At 37.7% G+C, this 27,937-nt stretch overlaps 1 protein-coding gene across 3 annotated transcripts; it reads left to right on the top strand.

Annotated features, from left to right (window-relative positions):
* Window positions 1-23: 23 nt before the first annotated feature.
* Window positions 24-27,365, top strand: LOC115217554 (ectonucleoside triphosphate diphosphohydrolase 5). 3 transcript variants are annotated; one of them, XM_036507031.1, is made up of 13 exons: window positions 24-220; window positions 5,084-5,323; window positions 7,373-7,457; window positions 9,064-9,207; window positions 10,501-10,576; window positions 11,498-11,533; window positions 14,705-14,870; window positions 15,427-15,482; window positions 17,082-17,166; window positions 19,712-19,860; window positions 25,172-25,225; window positions 25,743-25,849; window positions 26,334-27,365. In XM_036507031.1, exons 2-13 carry the CDS (start codon window positions 5,088-5,090, stop codon window positions 26,418-26,420), a joined length of 1,281 nt encoding a protein of 426 aa, XP_036362924.1. In that variant the 5' UTR covers window positions 24-220; window positions 5,084-5,087; the 3' UTR covers window positions 26,421-27,365. The 3 variants fall into 3 exon arrangements, with proteins under 3 accessions (XP_036362924.1, XP_029643143.1, XP_036362925.1); XM_029787283.2 differs by having other exon boundaries at window positions 25-220; window positions 5,084-5,325; window positions 7,378-7,457; XM_036507032.1 differs by lacking the exon at window positions 24-220 and adding an exon at window positions 645-1,171.
* Window positions 27,366-27,937: the final 572 nt, after the last annotated feature.

Below are 27,937 nucleotides of genomic sequence, written 5' to 3'. Positions count from 1 at the left end.
GAATGCAGTGAATAAATTTTACTAGTTGCACTCAGTAGGTAGGTCAGGAAGAGTAAGTATTTTTCCGAATAGAGAGAAGAAAAAAGCAAAACATAGAGACAAGGAGTGGAAGAGAGATTGTTAAATAAATATTATATAAAAGCCAACTGTAATCGAGGCAATGTATGTAGAAAGGCCTCGTAAATGCAGCTTTATTCGATTCTCTGCTCACATACAAAAGGTAATTTGCAAACCAGCCTTTCATTTCTTATTTGATTTAAAAGTAAGATAACATACAAATGTCAGAGCAAATATTAAGAATTGTAATTGTGCCTGTACACGGGTATGTGTGTATGTATATACAAGGTTTTTGGGGGTAAATACACCAACCTTTTGACAATTTTACCGTTTTTGTATGCATGTACACAATGTAAATATTAGATTTACAAAATACTTTTATTTTAGTAGCGGTTTGTAAGTGTATGGAGGTGAAACACACGAGTATATTTACGTTTTTATTTATAATTGGCAGAAATCATTCTGTAACTTCTGCCGATTACTAATAAAAAAACAATACGTGTCTGTGCATATATATATATATATATATATATATATATATATACACACACACACATACACAAAGCACATATATTTCTTATCTCCTAAAAATTTTTGAATTGTACCCAGTTTATTTTTGCGTGTTGTGTATCAGTCACTTAATTGGTTTTATCCAACAACCTGCCACGTTTTACAATCACGAGTTAATACAATTTCTTATCAGATACAGAAAAGGGACAAACATATATATATATTATATATAAAGTTTGCTATTTCCATGCAAACGACAGCAGTAGTAGTTTACAGAAACTGTGGTAAACCTGAAAAGAAAAACAAAAGCGGAGAGAGTTACTAGTTTTGTGTAAAAATAGCTATCCTTGCCAAGTTTTCACATAACTTGACATCACATCAGAAGGCCGTGTTCCTCTCTCGGTTTTTTCTCTAGTTGTACAACCAACTAAAAGTTTATTCGGTTGAACTGACCCTTCACAATAACTCTTGTTTGATATTATTCAAGTTTCCCCACCAGAGAAAACGGCAAAACCATTGATTCGTCTTCTAACATTCAGCTTAATTCTATGGGGCTTTGAGTTAAGAGCGGTGCTAACTGAAAACCATTAACCATGGATATGTGGTGAGTAAGAACTTAATAGCAAATTTTCTTAGGTTCCCTAATTCTATCTCTCATCATTATTATTATTATTATTATGGCAGCTCGCTAGCAGAATCGTTAGTACGCTGGACATAGTGCTTGGCGATATTTCTTCTGATTTTACGTTCCGAGTTCAAATGCCGCTGTTGTCAATTTTGCCTTTTATCATTTCAGAGGCGACAAATTAGTACCTATTTCTTTACTACCCACACGGGCTAAACATAGAGGGGACAAACAAGGACAGACAAACGGATTAAATCGACCCCAGTGCGTAACTGGTACTTAATTTATCCTTTCGGGGTCGTAGTACCAGTGAAGCAATCGACTTGGCCCTCATTTCAAAATTGCTGGCCTTGTGCCACAGCCATTTGAGTCTGACCAGTCCCCTAAACTGCTGAGCGCTTTATAGGTGCGAAACCAAGGGTCACTCTAGGGCCGACCATAACTTTTAACTTATATGTATGTATGTGTGTATAGTCGCAATTAAAAACAAATTTATTGCATATATAAAATATATTTAAACACAATAGAGAACTGCCTTCAACAGGCAGTTTTCACACGCTAGAAGAAGTAGTCAAAACAACGAAAACCATATTTAAGAGCAGTCTTCAAAAGGAATGAAAAATAACTTTTACCTGTGATTTTATTGTATATATTTTATTGGCTGTCGAAGGCAGTTTTCGCTTGTGTTGAAATATACACTATTTTATATTGATTGAGAATATGTTGTCTATTGACTTTTTATACATGCTAGGCCATTGGAGGTGAACTTTCAAAAAACTCACCACCCTATATGTATGTATGTATATATATATATATATATATATATATATGTAGGTCCCGAGTTGATTCGGGGTTAACCACAGTAAATAAGGTACTCAATACATAGTAGAGTAAAATTAATTTATTATATAGAAGGAGCTTCTACAGGACTAGAACTGTTTCATTCAAGAGAAATCTTCAGGAAGCTTCCTGAAGATTTCTCTTGAATGAAACAGTTCTAGTCCTGTAGAAGCTCCTTCTATATAATAAATATATATATATATATATATATATATATACTTTATTTAAAAGCAGCAGAAATATAACAAAACTCTGAGTAACAGCTTTTCTTATATTTCTGCTGCTTTTAAATAAAGCACATTACTCTACCTCTGGTATTTGAGTACTCTTTTTTCCACCTTATTTGACATTTATGTGCTTACTCTGGTACATATATGTGTACATATATATATGTGTGTGTGTGTAGTCACAATCATTTACATACAGGCAGTTCACAAAAATTTTAATAAGTTAAAGTCTGTCACAAGTCAACAGTTTCTTTTTTTTTTAGTCTAGACTCTAGACTCTAGAGTCTATCTTGGTTTTCGTGATGCTTCGGTAATTGAAAATTGAAGCCTTTTCACCCCCACTGGCCCTGAACTAGACACCTTAGGGTTATTGTCAATTCCATTTTCATGTAGGAGCACAACAGGTCGTTGCCCAAGGACCTCACGGATACAGGGGCGCAATTCCGATCTATGTGTTTTGTGGTTTGGTTTACTGTCAATAAATAAATATTGTAGGACCCACCGCATTGCTTGGGGACCCACAATACTGCTGAGACAGTACCGGTTATTGTTCATTCACATTTTCAACTTATTGAAAACACACATATATATAAAATATATTTCTATTTCTATGTATATTTAAATCTATCTCCTTCTTTCTTCTGTTGTCACATTCTAAATCGAGTATGATATGGCTACAGAGAATACTATTCTGCTCTTATTTCTTATCTCTAATGCTTCATTTCTACATGGGGACTGTCAGGCGAAGGTAAAGGATTCACACGCTCGGGGCTTAATGTTAGGCGGCGAGCTTGGCAGAATGGTTAGCGCGCCGGGCGAAATGTTCAGCGGTATTTCGTCTACCGTTACGTTCTGAGTTCAAATTCCGCCGAGGTCGACTTTGCCTTTCATTCTTTCGGGGTCGATTAAATAAGTACCAGTTACGCACTGGGATCGATATAATCGATTTAATCCGTTTGTCTGGCCTTGTTTGTTCTCTCTGAGTTTAGCCCCTTGTGGGTAGTAAAGAAATAGGGGTTTAGTGTTAGGGTTTTTGTTATGCTGGAAACGGGTGGTGGGCGTATTCTTTACCTCTGCCGACTGTCGACCATACTCGTAGGTGCTGCAGAATATCGCTGACAGAACTAATTTAATAGATTAGGATATTTTTTCTTTTTCCAAAATTCTTCTTCCGTCCCCACTATCGTAGTACTCTGTCCGGGATCTTTTCGGTTTGACCGGCAGATTTTTTAAATAATTTCTCTGTAACTAAACACTTTTAAACTTCGTATACTGGTAGAATGTATTTATAAAACATCTTTTTCTCTTGGCTTTCTTGAGAAAATTCTGTAGTTTGTAAACTATTTCTTGTTTATTTTCTTGCATTTCGGCAATTTCAACCAATCAATGACGTCTATTGAGGTGAAAACATTATCTCCAGAGCGTTGTCAACAACAATAATTTACGGTGTCATATGAAATTGTCCCTGTTTTTTTATGAGAAAAGAGATACCCTGTGGCCATAAACTGAGGGGTCACTCGTAAACAGAGCTGGATAACAAAACCGTTCCCTCTATAGTGTCCACCCATAATTATGACCCTAGTATCGATCTATTGCATTTCAATCTGTTTTAGGGTTGGGGGAAGGTATCTTTTTTTTTTTTTTCAAAAATGTAAATAAACCCAACTGCATATGTTGTGAACTTAGAATATGTGTTTATTAATAAAAGTTTAATAACGAAATTTTTTTATTCCTACGAACGTAACTGATATGAAATATGTCATAAATAACAGGGACAATTTCATATGACACTGGAAATTATTGTTGTTGACAAGACGGGTTGCTCCTGGGAGCTCCTCTATGCTGATGACCTGGCCCTCGTAGCAGAATTACTACCGGAACTAGAAAAGAAATTTCGTGTGTGGAAGCTAGGTTTAGATTCAAAAGGCCTTAGAGTCAATGTAGCAAAGACCAAAGTTCTAGTAAGTAGGAAGGTGAACTTATCACACACACCCTCAGGTAGGTGGCCCTGCTCAATCTGTAGAAAAGGTGTAGGTAGAAACTCCATAAGCTGTATCTAGTGTAAGCTATGGACGCATAAGAGGTGCAGCAACATCAAAGGAAAATTAACCGAGAAGATAGCTTTCGTGTGCGGTAGATGCACAAGTGCAATAGACACCACAGATACTTAGAAAACAGATTCCATTACACTCCAGGGGAAGAAACTATCAGTAGTTGATAGTTTCAGCTACCTAGGTGACCAAGTTAGTAGTTGGGGTGGATGCTCAGAGAGTGTTACCACTAGAATATGAATAGCCTGGGCAAAGTTTTGAAAGCTTCCACCCCTACTGGTGACAAAGGGCCTCTTGCTCAAAGAGAAAGGTAGATTGTACAATGCATGTGTGCGAACTGCCATGCTTCACCGTAGTGAAATATGGGCTGTGACTGCAGAGGACATGTGTAGGCTTTAAAGAAATGAAGCTAGCAAGATTCGCTGGATGTGTAATGTCAATGTTCATGCACGAGAGAGTGTAAGCACCCGCAGAGAAATGTTGGACATAAGAAGCATCGGATGTGGCGTGCAGGAGTGACATTTGTGTTGGTATGGTCATGTACTATGGATGGATGAGGATAGATGTGTGAAGAAGTGCCACTCCCAAACAGCTGAAGGAATCCAGGGTAGACATAGACCCAGGAAGACATGGGATGAGGTGGTCAAGCATGACCTTCGAACGTTGAGCCTCACATATGCTATGACGAAAGACCAAGACCTCTGGAGAAAATAAGTGAAACGAAAATGTATGTATCACTATATAATTTATTTTTTCTCTGTTTTTCTTATTAGGTAAATGGAAAATAATACTTGTCTTTGTAACTCTAGAAGGAAACTCTACAGGATACAGAATTCATTCACTTTTCAGATGAAGATGTGGGCTGCGGGTTTTACTGTTCTCTGTGTTATGGTTGTTTGGCTTTCTACAGCTTACCGCTGGGATCACCCTGAAAGCAAGGTTACTTATGGCATCATGTTTGATGCCGGAAGCACTGGCTCTAGGATTCATGTATTCAGTTTTAGCAGTGATAACGGTGAGTATTTCAGACATTAACTGTTGACATTATTTGTCTGCCACTTCTGTTTATTCTTTGGTTAAATTCATTTTGGCAGACCAACGATTATGATTAAATGTGTGCATGTGTGTGTGTGTAGATTGTGTGTGTGTGTGTGTGTGTGTGTGTTTGTGTCTCTTGGTGCTGACATTGCATGATGGCAGCAGAGGAACATTGCTGTCATAGAAACAACATCATTCATTTCTAATATTGTCGCAAAACGTGTTTTGGCATGGGGAAACCATTCCCACGATTGGAAATTGGTGGGTATTGGGGACAAGAAGAGCATCCTGCTGTAGAGAATCTGTTCCAATAAACTCTGCCCAATCCATGCAAGCATAGAAAATTGGACATAAAAGCAATGATGAGACAATCTTCTGCTGAACTAAAATTGAATAAATTTAATCCTGGCTAAATTTTCTAATTAAATTGTTGAAGTTTTAGCAGAATTATTTTTGTTTTTATTCCTTTCTCTTGTCATAAAATATATGTAATGTATTTACCCCATATTATTAAATTAGCAATGTAAGTCATACCTCTCACCTAAGCACTGTATCTATCAAATTAAATATCATTTCATTGTTCGACTGTGGTTGAGACAATGGAATTTACTATGTTACGCCAGACTTCACGGTACATCATAGCATTACGGAGGTCCTGTTGCTGGATGCCTGTATCCCTGGAGATTACATCAGGGTAGGAGAGTGTGCGCCCTCTGGTATCGCGAGCAGTAGAAATTGCCTCGTTTTCAGCTCTACAACAAAGTCCAGCAAACTGGACTCTTCTACCTTTCACAAGAGATGATACAGGTGGTAATTTCCCATATATTTGTACTTTGGTTGGATGATGCTTCCACGAGAGATTTTGAGCTCTCATAAGGAGGCGAGTGTAAGTTCCATCCAACCACCTCTCAAGCTTCTTTGATAACGTCCTAAACTAGTACAATCTCAAAAACGTATGAAATAAACTGAGAACCCCTTAATAATTCCAGAATCAAATATACCCAACTTAAGAACTTGCAAAAAGAACTAAAATAAGTCTACAGGTAAACACCACAGGTATATATCAGAATATAACATTAAAACTTATAAAAATTCCTTGCCTGACATAGATGTCTAGGTTCAACTAGACTTGTCCCCTTTGGATATTATTTTACTCATGTTTGGTGAGAAGTCTGCTTCCCAACCACATGGTTATGGGTCCATTCCCATTGCAACTTGGGCAAGTGTCTTCTGCTGTAGCCCCAGGCCAGCCAAAGCCTTGTGAATGAATTTTAAGAGATGGAAAAGCTCACCTTGTATGTGTATATGTTTGTGTGTGTCCAATGACTGACACAAATAAGAGATAACAGGTTATCAAACTTCTATTTATTGTCTCTTGTCAACTGGGGGTCTTGACTTTGGAATCTTCAGCCATCATAAGTCTTTTCCAGGTTTTATATAACCGATAACCAATTAAAATATCAAATTTTTTTCATATGATATTACTCATTAGAAACAATAATTTGAGAGAGAAAAGCACAACAGAGTTACCATCAGAGGACATTTGTATGTGTCACTTTCCTGCCTTAAATTGCTACATGTAATTAATATCTCTACATATATAAATGGCAAAATGTCTGTCTGTGTGTGTGTCCTTTATACAAATCCACAATTTTTCAGTTAGAGGGCTCGCACTTTCTATGGTCATTCAAAACCGTCCAAGGGTGGTCGTGCACATCTTTACACTTCCCCAGTCACCCCGCAAAGCCGTTAAAAAATCAATAGAAGTGACTTTTTTGTGAATTTTCTATCCAAAACCCAATCAAAATGCCCAAAACTTGATACGCCAATTGAATGCCAGCTAGCTGTATGTGATTGGTGGGAGATTTGGACAGTACTTGCGTGTATGTGCGCACGCACACAGCTGTATATGCATGCACTAGCACTATGACCCGGCAACGCCAGGTCATAGTGCTAGTCCAGTATAACTTAACATTGAAAATCATGACATTTCATCTTCAATTCATTCATAATTTGATATTTATTTCAGGAAAAAAGATGAAATTGATACAAGATATATTTAATGAAATTAAACCCGGATTATCAGCTTATGCTAGTGACCCAAAGCAGGTGAGTTATCACTGAGTACAAAGAAACATGTTTAATTCCTAGATGCTAAGAAGACGACATTTTATTTGGTGGAGGTCTCATCATCATCATGAACATCATCATTGTCATATATTTCCATGCTTGGATGGGTCAGGCAGTGGTCATTGAGGCAGAGTTTCTTCAGTCAGATGCTCTTCCTGTCACCAACCTTCACCTGTTTCTGAGCAAGACAATATTTCCCATGGCCATCCATGATTTCATAGAATATTGGAAATCAGTGAGACCACTTGGGTGGTGGTGACACTCGTTTACGACTATCACATGATGTGAAGGAGACATAAACAAAGAAACACACACACATGTATACATATGAGAAGCTTCTCTCAGTCTCCATCTACCAAACCCAATCACAAGGCTGTAGTAGAAGACACTTGCCTGAAAAGTGAAGTGGGGCTGAATTTGTGACCGTAACGCTGGGAAGCAAACTTGCCACCCACACAGCCTTGCCCGACCCAATCAGATTAAACAACAAAATAAAATTAAGAAAAAACCCTGTATGCAATTTCTCAATCTGCTAGAAATAACAGCCGAATCTCCTTTTAAACAAACCCAACCATCTTGAAAATCATTGATTAAGGTTTTAAATAGTCGTGGACATCTATATTGTATGGTTTAGCTCTCATTGGCTTGGATGGAGCTAAATTATGGCACAAAAGTAGCTAATTAAACAAGTCAGTTGTTCATGGTTCTAATCAATACTATGTGTCACATCTATTTTAGCTGGCATCATCATCATCATCATCGTTATTATGCATTTGCCTTCCCGGCTAGCTTTCCTTAAATGAGGGTATTGCATTCCAAGATAATTCTTACTTGGCATCGCTGCCCTTCTCGATAGATCAGGTGCTGTGTTTTGCTTATGCGTTCTGTTGCAAGTAGGGCTTGGAACATATGGACAAAAATATGATCTTCCCAACTGCATGGTTTCAGGTTCAGTCCCACAGAGTGGCACATTGGGCAGTTGCATTTTACTAAGCATTGTGAGTGGTTTTGAGAGACAGAAACTGAAAGGTGCCTCTGTGCGTGTGTCTCGACATCATGTGATAGTTATAAACAAGCCCCACCGTCATACAAGTACTTGTCATTCATTTTCAGTCTTCTGTGAAAACATGGCAGTCAGGGTAAATATTACCTTGTTTAGGAAATAAGTGAGGGTTGGCAACAGGAAAGGCACATGGCCATAGGAAATTTTTCCCCCAAAATTCTGTCTGATGCATGTAAGCATAGCAAAAGTCCACGTTAAAATGACTAGAAAAGCACTCTGAGAGCGCAGACCTCCACCAAGCAGCTCATTTTAAGATAGATATGCGAGTAAAATTGTATATGCATGCACTAGCACTATGACCTGACATTGTCAGGTCATAGTGCTAGTATGGTATATTCTACAGAAAAGTACCCTAAGAAAAAATCAGATGTAGGTGTTAAAGTGTGCAGCATGCTATGTTGATGATAATCGAGATGTTGACCATTTACATTGCTAAGTACTGATAGTAAAAAGATATTGATGGAGTTAGCAATGGTGGTGGTGGATATGTTGAATATTAATATTTTCTCTTTCTAATTGCAGGCAGCGGATTCTTTACTACCCTTACTTAATTTAGCCAAATCAGAGGTTCCAGAGGTCTTTCAGTCATCCTGTGCAGTTGCCCTGAAAGCCACAGCAGGTTTGCGCTTACTCGGTGAACAACCTGCCAAGAATATTCTTCTTGAGGTCAGTAGAATGACAGAAGTGATATCTTCTTTTGAATTATTTGATACATGTGGTTTCTGATACATGAACTATAAAGAAGCATATGGTGGTGTTCTTATTATTCTGATTACTAAACTATCTGCTACATGTTATATTGTGGTTATGTGATATTGTGCTTGTTGGACTATATGATATGTGATATTCTTAAGCCAAATGCTACAACAATTTTCCATTTCTTCACAGGAGCTCTTTGCATTTTTATAGACATTTGCAAGAGCTTTTGAGCTGCAAGGGGTGGGTGGTGGCAATACCCCATAATATGGCCTGCTTCTCCACATACGCAGGTGGTTGAGCTGGTCTTGTAGTCTCAGCTGACCAAAGCAACTTTTCATTATCTCATTCTCATTTTTAGGTGATTGGCTTTCTTCCGTTTAATCCATGGTGCTTCTGAACTATGAGGGAAGTCTGCAACAATGGGGATTCCCATGTTAGTTGAAACAGGATTGTTCTCAAGCTTTACAATCAAGAGTTGGGGCCTGGCTTCATCTCGGGATATTGATAGGAGCTGGACATGGCTGAGGAAGTTTAGTCTTCACTTCAGTTGGGTAGGGTGCTAGCATCCATGAAGAAGTGGAATTCATAACTAATAACCTTTTTTTTGGTCTCAATTCACCTAGCCACTCTCTGCCTGATATCCGCAAGGGCAATGCCAGTGCGGAGGAGCTGGTTGTTTGTGTTAGCGGGTTTCATGCCATCAGTGACCAGGTATTGTTCAACACTGGGTCAAGTTCCTTGGCATGGATTCATTTCTCCCAGATGGCATATGCGTATTCAGCAGCAAAGTATTTGGTACAAGTCACAGGTAATGCCAAGTATTACTTGAGAGAGGTAGTGATGTGAACATTTCTATCTCGATTCAGTATGTAACGTTGTAACTATTGGAATATAAAACCATTTGATATTGAATTTATTTACTGCCAGCCTCTCTTGGCACGTAAAAAGCACCATCCATACGTGGTCAATGCCAGCATCACCTTGACTGGCTTCCGTGCCGGTGGCATGTAAAAAGCACCAACCGATCGTGGCTGTTGCAAGCCTCTCCTGGCACCTGTGCCAGTGGCACGTAAAAAGCACCCACTACACTCTCGGAGTGGTTGGCATTTGAAAGGGCATCCAGCTGTAGAAACAATCAGTGGATGATTCAACAAAATGATAATGTGAAAATTATAAAATAACGAAGGTTACTCTGTCTGTCTGTGTGTGTGTTTGCAATTTCTGTATGTGTAATGCATTTTTATTTCCGTGTTTTGCCAGGTAGAGAAGCTGTTTAAGACGTTTCCTTTCAAAATGCTTAAAAACAATACCGAAATAATGAGCGGCACCAAAGAAGGTGAGTCTGGGTTTTTAGGGTGGATGTTGTTATTCCCATTGTTGAATTTTTCCTTGGCTAATTTCTCATCGAAACTGAATTCCAGAGTCACTCTACGAATACAATTTCTTCCTGGTATCCATGGTTACGTTTGTTATTAGTGCAATATTCATTCAAAGACTGACCTTAGATTTTTGAGTCTTTTTATTTTATTTAACATTTTCATTAATACTGGGTCAACTTTTTCTTATGCTTTTCATAACAGAATCGACTTTATATGATACCAAATTTTTATTGGAACACACTGCCTTTGTTTCAATTAGTTTAGAAAATAATGAAGAATTTCTTAAAATAACTTTGTCGTTATTAAGTTTATGTTTGGAATGTAAATTAACCCATTCGTTACTGTATATATTCTGAGAGGCTCTGTGTTTCTTTCAATTATTTTAAATATAACAAAGAATTTAGTAAAATTACTTAGTTATCATTAAGTGGAAATTTTACCAGTGAGTGTGTTACATTATAAGGCACAAAAAGAAAATGACTCTCCCCAGAAACAACAGAATATGCTTCAACACACGAACTCATATAAAGAATCTTGCAAACCAAATCCAAAAACGAAATATATATATATATGTATGTGACCTCGTGTGTACCGTTGGCGATTTTTTTTCCTCTGTCTTCCTTTCTCTGGATCTTTCCTTCTCCTATGTTTCCGACGAAGAGCTCCGCTCGAAACATTAAACCCTCCTTCTTTCCTTCTTTCCTGAGCGTCCAATAATACTATATTTGTTCCACGTCCTCGCGTTGTTGTGTTTTTTTGTGCTTTCTTGTTTGGATTAACTTTATATATATGTATATATATATATATATATATATATATATATATATATATGTAGATATTATGCTTATAACCTGTGGCCTTTTCTTTACTTGTTTTAGGAATTTACAGCTGGCTGACGGTCAACTATCTCCTTGGTAAGTATCCCTTTGAGAATCAGTGTTTTACATAGTGAAAAGAAATCACTGCCAGAACTTTGTTGACCCCTGCTGTCATCACCATCCCACGCTCATGTGTGTTAAAAAGTTTCACTGAGTTGCTAGTCTGAAATGTGTAGTAGTGACAGATATAACACTAGTCATACTCTCTACTCTTTTACTTGTTTCAGTCATTTGACTGTGGCCATGCTGGAGCACCACCTTTAGTCGAGCAAATCGACCCAAGGACTTATTCTATCGGTCTCTGTTGCCGAACCGCTAAGTTACGGGGACGTAAACACACCAGCATCGGTTGTCAAGCAATGCTAGGGTGACAAACACAGACACACAAACACACACATACATATATATATATACATATATACGACAGGCTTCTTTCCGTTTCCGTCTACCAAATCCACTCACAAGGCATTGGTCGGCCCGGTGCTATAGCAGGAGACACTTGCCCAAGATGCCACGCAGTGGGACTGAACCTGGAACCATGTGGTTGGTTAGCAAGCTACTTACCACACAACCACTCCTGCAATGTGTGCACTCACGCACGCATACACACAAACATGCATATGCACACGTCTTGATGGTTGTTAACCATCGTCATGTTAATATCCCTGCTTTCAATGCTTGCACAGGTCAGACAGTTTGTGGAAGCAGATTTCCTATGACCCCCCAGGCTCTTCCTCTAACCAACCCTCGCCTGTTTATCTTCATCATTTAATGTCTGCTTTCGATGCTGGCATGGGTTGGACGATTGGTCACAACAATGATTCCACTTGACCACGTATATATTTATGTGCGTGTGTGTGTGTGTGTGTGTGTGTGTGATTGTGCTCACGGACGGAATACCCTGGACATGTCTTTTCTCCAGACACTGGACACACTTTGTGTTGAATTCAAGTTTTCGTGTGTACGTGTTTTTATCCAAAAATAGCAAATATTAATTGAATAAGGGATTCACTATTTCTATTGATAGTGACTTCGAAGTTTCGCTGTTCATCGTCGACCTGCGTGTCAGTGTATCGTTTCCATGGAGTCTTGGAAACTGTGGCTGAGCGCCTTTAGTCTAAGGGAGATAATCCATACATTCATATTTGTTGCTTTTAATAATAATAATAATAGTAATAGTAATAATAATAGTAATAATAATAATAGTAATAATAATAGTAATAATAATAATAATAATAATAATAATGAAGTTATTGTATACAGTGCTCAGGTGCACCACAATTTGTCGAAAATGCGTATAAAGTATATGCAGTAATGTACAAATGTCTGGGAAGTGAACAGTGTATGAGTCAGATACATGCTTGCTTGTGTGTATGGAGGGGAGGAGATCAGGTGTAGTGTTGGCGAATCTCAGGAAGCATGGAAGTTTTGAAGGATGCAGTGCTCCGACAACTAACAACTGATGCCGGCAGTTTGTTCCATGCTTCAGCAACTCTCAGCATGAAAAAATGTTTCGGAAAATCATGGAAGGAGCTGTGCTGTTTTCTGACTTTGTAAACATGTCCACGGGTGTTAGACGGGTGGAGTTTGAAAAGGTGCTCAGAGGTATTGTTTGTAAGATGGTTATTGATTTTATGGGTGTCTGCCAAACGTCGGAGTTTCAGTGTATCCATGCCCAGGGAAGTAAGGCCTTCAGGATATGGCAAATGCCTGATGGAGGGTTTTCCCTTGGGCAAATGCCTGATGGAGGGTATTCTCTTTTCATACCTCATCACTACCTTCATAGTTCTCATCATCGTCGCCATTGTTATCACCACCATCATTATCATTGTCACCATAATCATCATCGCCACCACCATTACTACCACTATCATCACTACACCCATCTTTATTACTATCTTCCTTGTCATCATCATCATCATCATCATCATTATTTTGAAAATCAAACTCGAAATCGATCAACATCAATGGAAATTGTAGCTGTGATACCAGTGCCAGTGGCACATAAGAGAACCATCCGAACGTGGCCGTTGCCAGCGCTGCCCCAACTGGCCTCCGTGCTGGTGGCACATAAAAAGCACCATCCGATTGTGGCCGTTTCCAACCTCGACTGGCTTCCGTACAGGTGGCACATAAAAAGCACCCACTACACTCATGGAGTGGTTGGCGTTAGGAAGGGCATCCAGCTGTAGAAATTGCACTCCCTCCATGAACAAAGTTAACATGTAGCATCATCATCATCATCAATGGTTTACCATCTGCCTTTCCATGTTTACATGGGTCAGACAAAATTTTTTGAGGTAGATTTTCTAAGATTGTATGCCTTTCCTGTTGCTAACCTTTATCCTGTTTCTAAGCAAGGTCATATTTTTCTCATGGTCAGACTGTTTTTTATGAATGATTTGAAATGCAGGACATTACTTATGTGAGGGTGTAAAGCCATAAAATACCACTAAGTATTTTGCCTGGTGTGCTAATGATTCTGCCAGCTCACTGCCTTCTTAATAATAATAATAATGATGATAATAATAATAATGATAATAATAATAATAATGATGATAATAATAATAATGATAATAATAATAATAATGATGATAATAATAATAATGATAATAATAATAATGATGACGATGATGACGACGACGATGATGATGATTCAATGAGCTGGCGTTGTGTTTTCATCACTACATAACTATTTTTAATTAGATTTTTTATGCTCATTACATTAAATATGGTATCACTGGATAATGATTTCTTGTGTATGACACTCTCTTGCATGACAGCACTAACATGTTGGATTGTCAACAGAAGAAATAAAACAAGACATGCATACACTTGTTTCTCTGAATAATGATTTATTGAATGTGTGTGTGTGTGTGTGTGTTTCATGTCCCTTTGTCAGTGGGTACATATGTTTTCTTGTAAAAAAAAAATTGAGCGCTTTGGGCTGAAATTTGACAGTGATGCGTAAAAACTTATGGGAAATCCCGTTACAAATTACATTAATTAAAACAAAAAAAGAATGAATCATCAAGGCAAATTACTCAGACACTCTACTGATTAGTTCGTTTTCATCACTGTTATCATCATCACCATCCTCCTTGTCATTATCTCTTACAAACTTCCTTTTCATCTCCTTATCACCATAAATCCAAAGACGACAACAGTTGTGTAGATGACTAACAACCTATTTTGATTTGTAAACAGATTTACTCGATACACCTGAGAAAACCGCTGTAGCTTTGGATCTTGGTGGAGGCTCAACCCAGATCACATTTGTACCATCAAAGCCTGAAACATTGCAACAGGTTGGGGACGACTTCAAGGAATCTGTAACTTTATTTGGACAAAGATACAATTTATACACTCATAGGTATACTTTTATTTTACTTGTTTCAGTAATTGCACAGCTGCCTCAAAGGAAAGGAAATTATTTTTATAGAACTTGAAGTAGATAAAGCTATACATAATAGTGTGTAGAATATTGGGTTAAAAAACCCCTAGGATGGAAAAAGATCAAAGGCTGATCATGTGATTTGAACCCATATCTTTATGTTCTGAGTTCAAATTCTGCTGAGGCTGACTTTGCCTTTCATCCTTTCAGAGCCAACAAAATAAGTACCAGTTGAGTTCTGGGGTCGATGTAGGTGACCAGCCCTTCTCCTCCTACACATTTCAGGCCTTGTGCCTATAGTAGGAAGGCATACTAAGCCAGTGTTTGGAACATAAATTAGCAGGAAATATGGCCATAGAAGGTTTTAATACTGTTCATTTTAAGACCTGAATTCTGTATCATAGAACCAGTGGTAGTCTTTGTCAGTTGGTATCCAATGGTTAATGCTAAATGAACCAATGTATTAAATGTACTGTTCTATGCACTGGTGTATTAAATTATATTTTTGTTTTTCTTTTCTTTGTTTAATTTTCAGTTACCTTGGACTTGGTTTGATGGCCACCAGGTTTGAAGTTTCGGACAAAACTGAGAGTTAGTAATATATTTATTTCAAATTTTGGGAAGGCCAGTAGGTTTGGGGGGAGGGGCTAAGTCAATTAAATCAACCCCAGGGTTTAACTAGTACTTATTTTATCAACCCCGAAAGGATGAAAGGCAAAATCAACACCAGCAGAATTTGAACCAAGAATGTAAAGTTGGATGAAATCACTTTGCGTGCGAACTGTTCGCTTAAAAGACACATTCATTAGTATCTGTGAATGACGGTGCATTGATAACAATTCTGTAGGGGACAGCCTTAAAAGTTATTAGTGTATTAATCTGTATTTATGAAGGGCGGCGGGTTAGTAGAATTAGTAGACCATCTAATAGAATTTTCTAGAATATTTCATTGGTTTAATTTTAATTTTGAGTTCAAATCCTGGCTGGATCAATCTTTTGCCTTTCAGCCTTCCTTGATTTGATAAAATATTGTACCAGTATTTCACAGTACTATGTTACAAATCAATATGGATATGTGTGTATGGCTGTATATTAATATGCATTCAGATATGAATGTATATCAGGGCGACAAGCTGGCAGAACCGTTAGCATGTCGGGTGAAGTGCTTAGCGGTATTTTGTCTGCCGTTACGCTCTGAGTTCAAATTCTGCCGAGGTCAACTTTGCCTTTCATCCTTTCGGGGTCAATTAAATAAGTACCAGTTACACACTGGGGTCGATATAATCGACTTAATCCATTTGTCTGTCCTTGTTTGTCCTCTCTGAGTGTAGCCCCTTGTGGGTAGTAAAGAAATAGATATGAATGTATATGAATATACATCAGGGTGCAGTGATTATTAGATGCATGTAAGTTCCTTTCTCCATTTTTCTCTCTCCTTGTCTATTCTTTCAGAATATGAGTTTATACTCGAAACATAGAAAATTTTACTTCTCTATTTCTTCCTATTTCCTCTGCGTAAACCCAACACACTCTGCTTGCTTTGTTTTGTATCTTGTCTTGATGATGATGATATGTGTTGTAATTGTCTTTTTATAACACCAGTTCTGATACTTTTTGATCAGGCGTATGTCTGTGCATGCATTCATGTATGTATGAATGTATGTGCACACATTGTGTATGCATGGTAAAACCTATCAGAATCTAATTTAACCAAGGAAAGCATGTATATTTATTAAGTGATTGGCTCCTTCTCTTTATAATATAAAATGGTTTGGTCTAAATGACTTATAATAGTTAGTTAGTTAGTTAATTTTTTGGCTCAAAAGCAAAAAGCAAGGCCATGTAGAGGGACATGGAGTTATGTACAGGGTGGTGTTCATGTAAAGAGTTCAGGCCACTTGAGGTCAAGGGAGACTTTGAACAAAGCGGTCGTCGGCATCTTCACCATCTCGTCTGGCAGCTTGTTCCACGGATCCGCAACCCAGACGGAGAAAGCTCCTCTCCTTCGATTGAGATGAAATCGTCGCAGGTAGAGCTTAAACATCTTTCACTAACTTCGTCCAAGCTATCTTCATTTCTGTTGCAGAACTAGATAGAAGTTTCCTGCTCTGCACTTTATTCCGAAACAACTGAAGAATTATTTTTTTTAAACATGCATGAAAATTAATTTTAACTTCGTTTCCTTTTCAGCTGCTCCTCTTCAACTGAAATCAGTATGTATACAAGAGAATACTCAAACCAGCTGGTCCTATTCAGGGAAAACTTATCAAGTTAGGTAAACCATAAACCTTTTTATTTTTTTTTTCTGTATTGCAAGCATGAGTTATTGCTCTTGGTTGAGTTGTGATATTATTAAAGGGGTTAATATCTTTTATCCTTTACTTGTTTCAGTCATTGGACTGCAGCCATGCAAGCGTACTGATTTGTACTGATCCCCAGTACTTATTTTGCAACCTGGTATATATTCTGTCTGTTTCTTTTGCCAAATTATGGGGCTGTAAACAAACCAACACTGGTTGTCAAGCAGGGGGGGGGCAAGGTGAATTACCATATTTGCACCCATATACAACAGGCTTCCACTTCTCATAAAGCATTGGGCAAACTGAGACAATTGTCGATTGAGCAACATGTACTGCAGTAGCTTTCGTTTTAAGGGCCTAAAGCAATTTAATGCTTGCCAACACATCTGAGGGATCTTCATTGAGTAGAGGTAGATGTTTTCAAGAAACAACTTGATTTACTGTCCAAGATCCCAGATGAACCTTTATCATGGCAAGAAACTCAGAGGGCAGCTGTGTTGAACTCCCTTTTTCACCAAAAGCCAAACAGGAAGCGATCCAGTTTTGTTTTGAAGACATTTACATCCACACCATGCAGGTCCTTCAGGCTTTTTGGAAGGACATTGTAGAACTATGGGCCCTTGAAACCCAAGCAGTTGCAGTATCTGGTCCTGTTTGATGGTAAAGTTGGGATCTTTGGTACTATGCAGTGGTGCCCTGTTCTGCTGTTTGTGTAACTTTTAAAGCTAATGTATGGTACAAGTCCTTCCAACATTTTCATCATCATCATCATCATCATCGTTTAACATCCACTTTCCATGCTAGCATGGGTTGGACGATTTTGACTGAGGGCTGGCAAACCAGATGGCTGCACCAGGCTCCAATCTTGATTTGGCAGAGTTTCTACAACTGGATGCCCTTCCTAACACCAACCATTCCAAAAGTGTAGTGGTTTTTACATGCCACCAGCATGGGAGCCAGTCAGGCGGTACTGGCAACGACCTCGCTCGAATCTTTTTACACATGCCACCAGCACAGGTGCCAGTAAGGCAATGTTGGTAACGATCATTCTTGAATGGTGCCCTTTTACGTGCCACCGGCACGGAGCCAGTTGGCTGCTCCAGCAACGATCACACTCGGATGGTGCTCTTGGCATCCTCCAGATGTATATCTTTGTGAAATTTTGTGACATTCCTGTTTACTTTGCAACTTGTGAAATTTGTGTTTTTATGATCACGTGTATGCTGTAGCCTGCGATTTTGTCAAGGACAGGAAGAAAGGACCAGCATGAAATTTTGCGTTAAACTTGGGAAGTACGCTAGGGACATTGAGCATGCTTTGGCAAGCTTATAGTAATGATGCAACGGGTTGTAGGCAATGTTTTGAGCAGTGTGGGCACTTCAAAAGCAGAAGAATGTCCCTGGAAGTGATCTGGAAGACTTGCCAAGAGGAAAATTTGGAGACCTGTAGATGTGGAGAGAATGCATCATTGGAGGACAATCAATGGATTGTTCATGTTGTTGGTCTGTCACAAGGGTCCATGCAGGCAGTTCTAATGTAAAAAGTACCTACTGCACTCACGGAGTGGTTGGCTAGGAAGGGCATCCAGCTGTAGAAACATTGCTGGATAAGACTGGAGCCTGGTGCAGCCTTCTGGCTTCCCAGACCCCGGTCGAACCGTCCAACCCATGCTAGCATGGAAAATGGACGTTAAACGATGATGATGAATTGAACATGCAGCATGCCTCTGCCAAGTTTGTCCCGTGACTGCTGACCCCTAAGTAGAAAGAACATTGTGTCAATGTCCATCAAGATCTCTGTCCGTGTGCTGCTGATGAGCTATCCTTCATTTCAAGGATCATCACCAGCGATGAGAGTTGGGTCTGCAGGTACAATCCTGAGACGAAACAGCAATCATCACAACGGAAGAGCCCTTTATCTCCACAACCAAAGAAGGTCCAACAGAGCTGCAGCTGAATCAAGAGTATGCTTGCTTTTTCGACATCTGCAATGTTGGACATCAAGGATTTGTCCCCCCACCCCAAGGGTCAGACTATTAATCAAGAGTTCTCCTGTGACATTTTGAAGCATTTGAGGGTGGAGGCCATTCAGCAAAACCGCCCATGTCTGTGGAGCACAAAGAACTGGATTCTTTACAATGACAATGTATCTTGTCACTGAGTTCTCCTCACTCAGGAGTTTCTCACCAAAAACAACATGGTATTGCTTCCACATCTGCCCTATTCACCAAATTTAGCACCTGAGGACCTCCATTTTTTTCTCCAAGATGAAAAGGCAGCTCAAAGGCTGCTGTTTTAACACCATTGATGAAATCCAGAGTGAATTGCGGAAGGTCCTCGACTCACTTATGGAAAAGAACTTCCAGGCCAGATTCCAAAAGCGGCAGGAACTCTGGCACCGGTATATTGCTGTGCAAGGGGACTATTTCGAAGGAGATGATGGTAAAACTTAGGCAAATAAATTATTGTTTTATTAAACATGAATGCAGGAACTTTCTGATACCACCATTTACCATTTCAGTTCTGCTGGTAACAGTAATTTTGACAACTGCTATGCTGCTACAAGTAAGTATGTCAAGGAAAATATGAAACCTGTTCTAGAACTGACCAACCACGACATTAGGGCATTCTCTTACTTCTACGATCGAGCTGTTGACATGAACCTCATTGGTAAGAATTTTATTCTTTCTGCAGACACAAAATGTTTGAACTGACTTAATTCTGTAATGAAGTTCACTCACTTCATCATCACCTTTTTTGTTTTAATACCCCCCTTTAAGGTGGCAAGCTGGCAGAAACATTAGCACGCCGGGTGAAATGCTTAGCGGTATTTCGTCTGTCATTATGTTCTGAGTTCAAATCCCGCCGAGGTCGACTTTGCCTTTCATCCTTTTGGGGTCGATAAATAAAGTACCAGTTTCGCACTGGGGTCGATGTAATCGACTTAATCCCTTTATCTGTCCTTGTTTGTCCCCTCTATGTTTAGCCCCTTGTGGGCAGTAAAGAAAAAAAAATACCCCCTTTAGCATTCTTGCATGAGTTGGATAGAATTCATTAAGGTAGATTTTCTACATCTGGATGCTCTTTCTGTCACCAACCCTCACCTATTTCCAAACAAGGTAATATTTCTCCGTGGGTGGGCAATTTTCCAATGGAAGATTAAAAACAAACAACACTTGTTTACAACCATTACATGACGTCAAAAGAAAGAGACATGCACACACACACACATGATGAGGTTTTTTTCAGTTTCTGTCTGACAAATTCACTCAAAAGGTTTTGGCCAGCCTGGTGATATAGTAGAAGATACTTACCCTGGTTACCATGTAGTGGGATTGAACCCTGAAACCATGTGGTCAGGAAGCAAACATGTCAACTACACAGCCATCATCATTGTCCTCATTTAACATCCTCCTTCCATTATGGAATGGGTTGGACAATTTGACAGGAGCTGACAAATTGGAAGAATGTACCAAGCTCTATTATCTGCTTAACATGAACCATTCCACAGAGTATACTGGGTGCTTTTTGTGTGGTGCCAGCAGCAGTGAGGTCATAAGTCACAATACATGACCCCTCAACTGGCATGGTCTCTGTGGCTTAATGCCCTACCTAACATACTCAGATTTTATTTACGTATTTTTCTTAACATAAACTGTATGCGATATCCATTTTGAATAATCAATTTTTTCAATAATGCCAAACTTTTCAAGTTTATCCAATTCTTCATTGACTTGTTCCAATGCTGTGAAGGGTACCATTCTTTTTGCTTTAAATACTGGTATAGCGTTTTCTTTCACTTGAAACTTCACCTCTCTTTTGGTGCAAAGACCTAATTCCTCAGAAAAAACTTCAGGAAAAATTTTTTTCTTTTTTAAATCCTCCAACACCTTATTTGTACCAGCAGAAGAACCATTCACATTTTTACAAAAAATATTTATGGGTAAGTCCCATAAGTTAAATAGTTCCATCCAGTCTGTTTGAAATAAATTTGTTGTATTTTTCAACACAAAAACTTTGACTCTCAAAGTTTTTACCACGAAATGTAACATCACTTACCACTTCACCCATAAAATGCAATTTCTTTCCCGAAACACCTCTCACAATTTTCGAAGTTTCCTTTAATCTAATTTTTCCTATTTTTCTCCATGTATCTGTATTAAATATCTGATATCGCTGCCTGTATCCAATTGTAACTTGATATTCACGTTAATCATTTTTATGGACGCAAATTTTCTTTTCTGAGCCTCACTTAGAATTTTTTTTAGCAATACCTTCTTTCTAGAATTTTTTTTGTTTGACCCTTTTTTTGCTTCCCTATACAATGTTAAGCTTTTATGTCCAATTTTTCCACAATCAAAACATTTACAATTTCTAAAAGGACAATTACTTTTAAAATGTAAACCTCTGCAACCATAGCATGGATTTGGGCTTGACTTTCGTTTTTCTTTTTTCTTATCCATTTTAGGTCAACACACACGTATCTGAGAGCAATCTTTTTCTTCAGTTTTATCCACGTCGTGCTTTAAATTTTTCATCTTCTGACATTCTTCAGCCATTGCCTGTAGAGTTAATTTTTGGTCTTATTCTAATTTCATTAATATACTGGAATGTATATCGGCATCATTTCTTGCTGTTAACCTTTGAACAAAAATTAGACATCTGAACAAGTCTGGGGTTAATTCATATAATTTGAATTTTTCATGCTCTCTGTTAATAACCCCAGCATAGGGGACAAAATCTCCATCATCCTTTTTAACTAAATTTAAATATTGTCAATGAGTATTGAACAGGGGACTTCTTTCACTGAAAAACCTCAATAATAAATTAATTGTTTCATCAAAACAAATCTCATCTGATTTCTTTGGCAGAATATATTTCCAGTATTTTTCGTTTTTGGCAGGGGATAACTTTCTTAAAAGTAGTTGCACTTTCTTCTTATCATTCCAATTTTTACATTCATCTTTGAAGATTTCTTCGTATCTTTGAAAATCTGAAGAAAAAGTAGTACCTTCTTCTGGATTATAAATAAATTCTCCAATTAAATTTGCTACACTGTCTGACAAGAATGAAGCTGAAGTATTTTCAAATTTCAAAATTACTTCCATTTACTGTTGATATTGTTGTTGTTGCAGTTGTTGTTGTTGTAACTGCTGTTGCAACTGTACCAAGTGACCCAACAAATTTTCCATGTTAATTATTTTTCTTCTTTGGTTTCGTATCAAATAAAAACAAATTAAATGTCCTACGCAAACTTTGAATATCTTGTCGCCACTTTTATATCTAGCCACAGGTGGGCAGAGATAAATTATGTAGTGGAGTTTGACCAATGCGTTCACACGACATCATGAGACTACCAAAACACTCTCTCCCTGACAACTACCGACCACTACTCTTTATAAAAGTTCGGCTAGTCCATTCTTGCAATCCCCCAGGGGTGTCAATGACTCTTGCCACAACAGTTCAGTATCACAGTCCATAGTAGGCCAACACATGTAACTCCTCATTACTGATTTTATTATTGAAATTCCTGGGTGTCCCATATGAAATTCACTTGATATATGCTTTTGTAGTGTGGATGACACTACAACTCTGTGTGTGTGTATACATCAACACATTATCACACATTGAAAAATGCTTCATGTTTGTGTTTATGTATATTTTTATTATATTTATGTATATTTTTATTTTATTTTTTCTTCAATGTTTCTTTCATCTTTGCAATGAGTTTGTCATTCTCTGATTTTAATTTCATATCTTGAACAGTTACTGGTGGCTCCCGAATGACGTTATACAAAATTTTTTTTTTTTATTTTATTTCCCACTTGCAAAGTGGCAATTACAGTATCTTTGAATAGTTCTGTATTTTTTGGAATTAGCCTTGATAAACAATCCACATGGCCTAACCTCTTGGATGGTGTATACTCCAACTTACAGTTGTAGTTCAACAATATTGTACCCCAGCATTGTAAACTATTTACTGTCTTGTTTAGGAATTCTTTTTATCAAACCGAAAATTGATAATAATAATGGTCCATGATCAATTTGTAGCTGAAAACTTCTCCTGTGCAAAAATCTGTGTAAATTCTTCATAGCAAAAATGATCGCTAGAGCTTCTTTCTCTGTTTGACTATAGTTTTTCTGTGCCACTATCAGAGAACATGAGGCATGAACCACTGCTTTCATATTTCCTTGTTTATACTTATGTAGCATTACTGCTCCTATGCAGTATCCAGAAGCGTCAGAAGCTACAACAATCTCCGCTGCAGGATCAAAATGACCCAGCAACAAATCTGATATTAATATTTTTTGCTGAACACCTTTTGGCAATTACTTGACCAATTCCACTTCACATATTTTTTCAGAAAATTATATTGTAGAGTTTTCAATTCATGCATATCTGGTATGTAATTTTGATAATTCTTTAGACCTAGATAAGCTTGTAAGGTTGTTATATTAGTTTGATGAGGCATACCCTTGATTGCGTCTGCCCTTGGTGGGTCCGGTCATCATCCATTCCTGTTGATAATTTGTCCTAAATACTTAGTTTTAGGTAAGGAAAATTCACATTTTTCCTCACTTGGTGTGAAACCATAATCCCTTCTTTTTCAGAAACATATTTTTCTGTGCTCGGCATGCTTATCACAAGATTCACTTTTAATATATCATCCAGGTATGGATGTAATATACCAGCTAAATGTCTTCCATAATTAACGAATTTTTTGTATTATAAAAGATTGCTAATAACCAATATAAACTGCAAATCAACTCGTCACCACTTTTATATTGTGATTATCCTAGTGGATGTCCTCATCCCCACATTTCACTTGTTATTGCTAGATATCACTTTCATATCCTACACTATCACAATGGGATTTACAATACTACAAAACGGGGTAGACACACAAACTGTCTCCTCTTGTTCTATTCCCAAGTACTCTGCCAACATATGTTACAATTCCCAAACTCACTCTCAATGAGCTATAACGGATTCTTAACAATTTCCCGTGCCTCCACAAACTCTCAAATGACACCTTTCGATTTCCTGCAATTTTCCCATTTTATCTCCAATCAAAGACACTGCTACTTATATGAGTTCGGCTACTTATGAGTCCATTCTCACCATAACAGTTACCAACAGAGGTAACTTTGCCTTGCCGGTTCTTAGTCTTATAACTAAGCTTTCAGAGCATCTTCCTCCACTGCTAATTTGGCCTTTTAGGTAACAAAAACTATCTACTACTCTAAGGACCCTCTAAGCATTTGAGGAAATCCTTTTCCTGTGTGTTCTTAGTGTTTATTTTTCCTGTACATCTTCCACACACAAAGCTTACTTTCTCTGTTAACCTACCTGTGATTTTTGCATCTCTTATCTATCCACAATTTGCACTGGATACCCTATATGAAATTTATAATCACACCTTTTCTGCATATTGAGCTGGGACATTTCTTTGAAGGGATTAGTAAATTGTCTGATTTCCTACTTACTAGGACTTTGGTCTTTGCTAGAACCCTTTGATTCGAAGCCTTGCTTCCACACTTGAAATTTATTCTCTAACTCTACCAGCCATACCTGCATCTATGAATTAAACATTCAAGGGTTCACAACGTTAGTACTCATTTGTTATTGAGGGTAAGTACCCAGTTATGGGTTATTCATGCCTACTGGGTCCATTGTATGCAAGTACTTGACCTGCTAGATGTAGCAGTTAAATCTCCTTAAAATCACACACATGAAATCAGTAATATTTTGAAGGCAGACTGTTGCCTGGATAGTGAAATACCTTTATATCTTAACACTGGAAGATGTTATTTAAGGGCTAGTTGACTTTGGTTTCTATCATTTTAAATGAGCAGGTAAGAACTCCCGCTGAAGATGTTGTTTATTGAAAGAGTAAATTTGATTGATGAATAATTTTATATCTGAGAGCAATCTTTACCATTGTTATTAATTAGTGTCATTAATAATCATATTTTTCAGGTCCAGAAGGTGGAAAAGTAGCTGTTAATAGTTTCCAGCAAGCAGCTGTCCAGGGTTAGTTTGGAAATCCTAAATTTACATGGAAATTTATTTGACTGTCTTAATTTAGATTGCTTTAAAACAGAAAGTTTTTATGATAGAATCACGGGTGGTCCCAGGTGGGTTAGTATTAAAAGGGTTAAGATATATAAAAAAAAAAAAGAATTAGTTGCGTACAGTGTCATAAAATATTTGGTAACCCTGTCAGCAAAGTTTAGAGACACATCTTCATCCAGTTAAAAGAGAAGGTTAAAATGTAGAGAAAAAGTTGCCACAGGAACATGTTCCAATTCACAGATTTTAAAATTTATTTCTGAAGCAATTTTATATCCCTTTATTTAGATTACTTATGGTTAATGAAGCAAGCATAAATATAACAATATCTCATTTTCCTTTCTCTTTAACCTCCTTCATTTACTTTAATTATGTTCCTGGGGCCAGTATAAATATCATAGACATCACAACATTCCATTTTCCCACTTCTTCTTTGATCAAATAAAGAAAATATTCTTTTCTGTCTCTTCCTTTTTAGCCTGCAATCAGAAAAATTCTGAAAAGCCATTTTTATGCTTGGATTTGTGTTATATATACTCTGTATTGAAAGATGGCTATACCTTGGAAGCTAATAAAATTATTGAAGTAAGTATGTTGTACGAGTTTGTATTTATATTTTTAAAAAATTTAATTTGTTCTCTCTAACCTCAGCAGAGATGGTCTTTCTCCCCACACTATTTTTTTATGGTCTCTCTATATAAAAATGTAGCTGTTCCACAATTATAAAATGTGAAAATAATATTTAACACACACCAGCCATAGATTTGGTCTGTGGCACCCAGCAAGCTGTCCGGCAGGAATTCCCAGCTGTCTTCTGTGTCACAGAACTGTAGCTCCTCCTCCTCCCTATCATCAAATTTCACTTGCTTTGTGCCTTTCAAGACTTGTGAAATATGAGATTCTGTACTTGGAAAGCAGGTAAGGGTTATTTTGAAGGAGATTAAAGTTTAGTACTTCTTGGAAATTCATAAATGTCTCTCCTGGAAAATGTTTCAAGACTTCTGGAATGCACTTTGTGTGTTGACATGCTTGTGTATATGTAAAATTTCTGTTTTTTTTATCTTTGCAGTTAACCAAAAAGATAAACAGAGTGGAGGTCAGCTGGGCTCTTGGTGCTGTTTTTGATCTCATCTCTAAAGCTAAAAAAGTTGTTTAGAGAAGGTGGCCCAGAAAGAGTATGAGATAGCATTACAAAGGTGCTGAACTGGTGGCGAGGAAGGAGCAGAATGGCTGTTGCTCTCCTTTTCAGCTTGTTTTTGGGGACTGAATCTGTGATTAGACAGAAAGTTCAAATTTTGAGGAAATTGTTGTTTTTTTTGGGTTTATTTTTTAAAATATTATCTAAAGAAAAAATATTCTTATAATTGTTGCTATTATTAAGTTATTAAGGGAGCTGAAGGTAGGAAGCTGGCAAAATGCTTTGCAGTATTTATGTTCTGAGTTCAAATTTCAGCAAGGCCAACTTTGCTTTTCATTGTTTCTGGGTTGATAAAATAAGGGCCAGTTGAGCCCTGGGGTTGATGTAATTAGCTTACCTACTCCCCTGAAATTGCTGGCCTTGTGCCAAAATTTGAAATCATTATGAAGTGAGCTGGAAAAATTGTTAAAGTTTTGTAAAGCACACATTTTGGTATCAGTGGTGGTTCTTTACTTTCTGAGGGTAAATCCTGCTTTACTTTTCATAGCCCTGGGCTTCATAAACTAAAATACCAGTTATGGACTGAGATTGACATGATCAACTAGCTCCCTTTACCCCAAAATATTTCTTTACTACCCACAAGGGGACAAACAAGGACAGACAAAGGGATTAAGTCGATTACATTGACCCCAGTGCAAAACTGGTACTTTATTTATCGACCACGAAAGGATGAAAGGCAAAGTCGACCTTGGCGGCTGACCTAGTGCCCAATTTAGAAACAGTTATTATTATTATTTGTTAACTGCTTTTTATCTTTCTTACCCCAGTCAATAAAAATAGAATGAGTTATGAACTAAGGCTTGTATAATTGTCCAAATCCCTCAACTGACATTTTGGAATTTGTGGCTTTCAAATCATGCAAAATCAATGTTGCTTTATATCCTGTGGGGTCAGTAATAAAATAAAATATCAGTCATGTATTAGCCTTAATTTTGTTGACTGACCCCTACTCCTCAAATTTGAGACCATGTGCCAAAGTTAGAAAATAGTTTTTATAATGCCTTGGGGCTACTTGTTCTGACTCTTTACATTCAAATCCTACAAAGGTCAGCTTTGCCTTTCCTCTGTTCGGGGCCAATAAAATAAAGAATTAGCCAAGTATTGAGGTGAGTTTAGATGAGTAAGTCTCTCCTCTCAAAATTCTTGGCTCACTGTCTAGATTTAAAGCAATTTTATTATTATTGTTGTTGTTGTTATTATTATTATTATTATTATTATTATTATTAGTAGTAGTAGTAGTAGTAGTAGTAGTAGTATTAAGGTGGTGAGCTTGCAGAATCATAAGCGTGCTGGATGCAAATGCACAGTAGTGTTTTACCCGTCACTGCATTCTGAGTTCAAATTCCGGTGAGGTTGACTTTGCCTTTCATCATTGCAGGGTTGATAAATTAAGTACCAGTCGTGTACTGGGGTCAATGTAATCAACTTAACACCCTCCCCTGAATTTTCAGGCCTTGTGACAAACTTTATGCTAT

The sequence above is a fragment of the Octopus sinensis genome, linkage group LG11 (assembly GCF_006345805.1).
Source record: "Octopus sinensis linkage group LG11, ASM634580v1, whole genome shotgun sequence".
NCBI lineage: Eukaryota > Metazoa > Mollusca > Cephalopoda > Octopoda > Octopodidae > Octopus > Octopus sinensis.
The sequence above is the reverse complement of the archived record's forward strand: the minus strand, read 5'-3'. Positions and strand labels throughout refer to the sequence as shown.

Excerpts from the sequence above, each read along its gene's own strand:
- LOC115217554 (XM_036507031.1), top strand. The coding sequence starts at position 5,088 with ATGGAAAATAATACTTGTCTTTGTAACTCTAGAAGGAAACTCTACAGG. Across the intron at positions 5,324-7,372 it reads TTCAGTTTTAGCAGTGATAA|TTCAGGAAAAAAGATGAAAT; the intron begins CGGTGAGTATTT and ends TTTGATATTTAT. Across the intron at positions 10,577-11,497 it reads AATGAGCGGCACCAAAGAAG|GAATTTACAGCTGGCTGACG; the intron begins GTGAGTCTGGGT and ends TACTTGTTTTAG.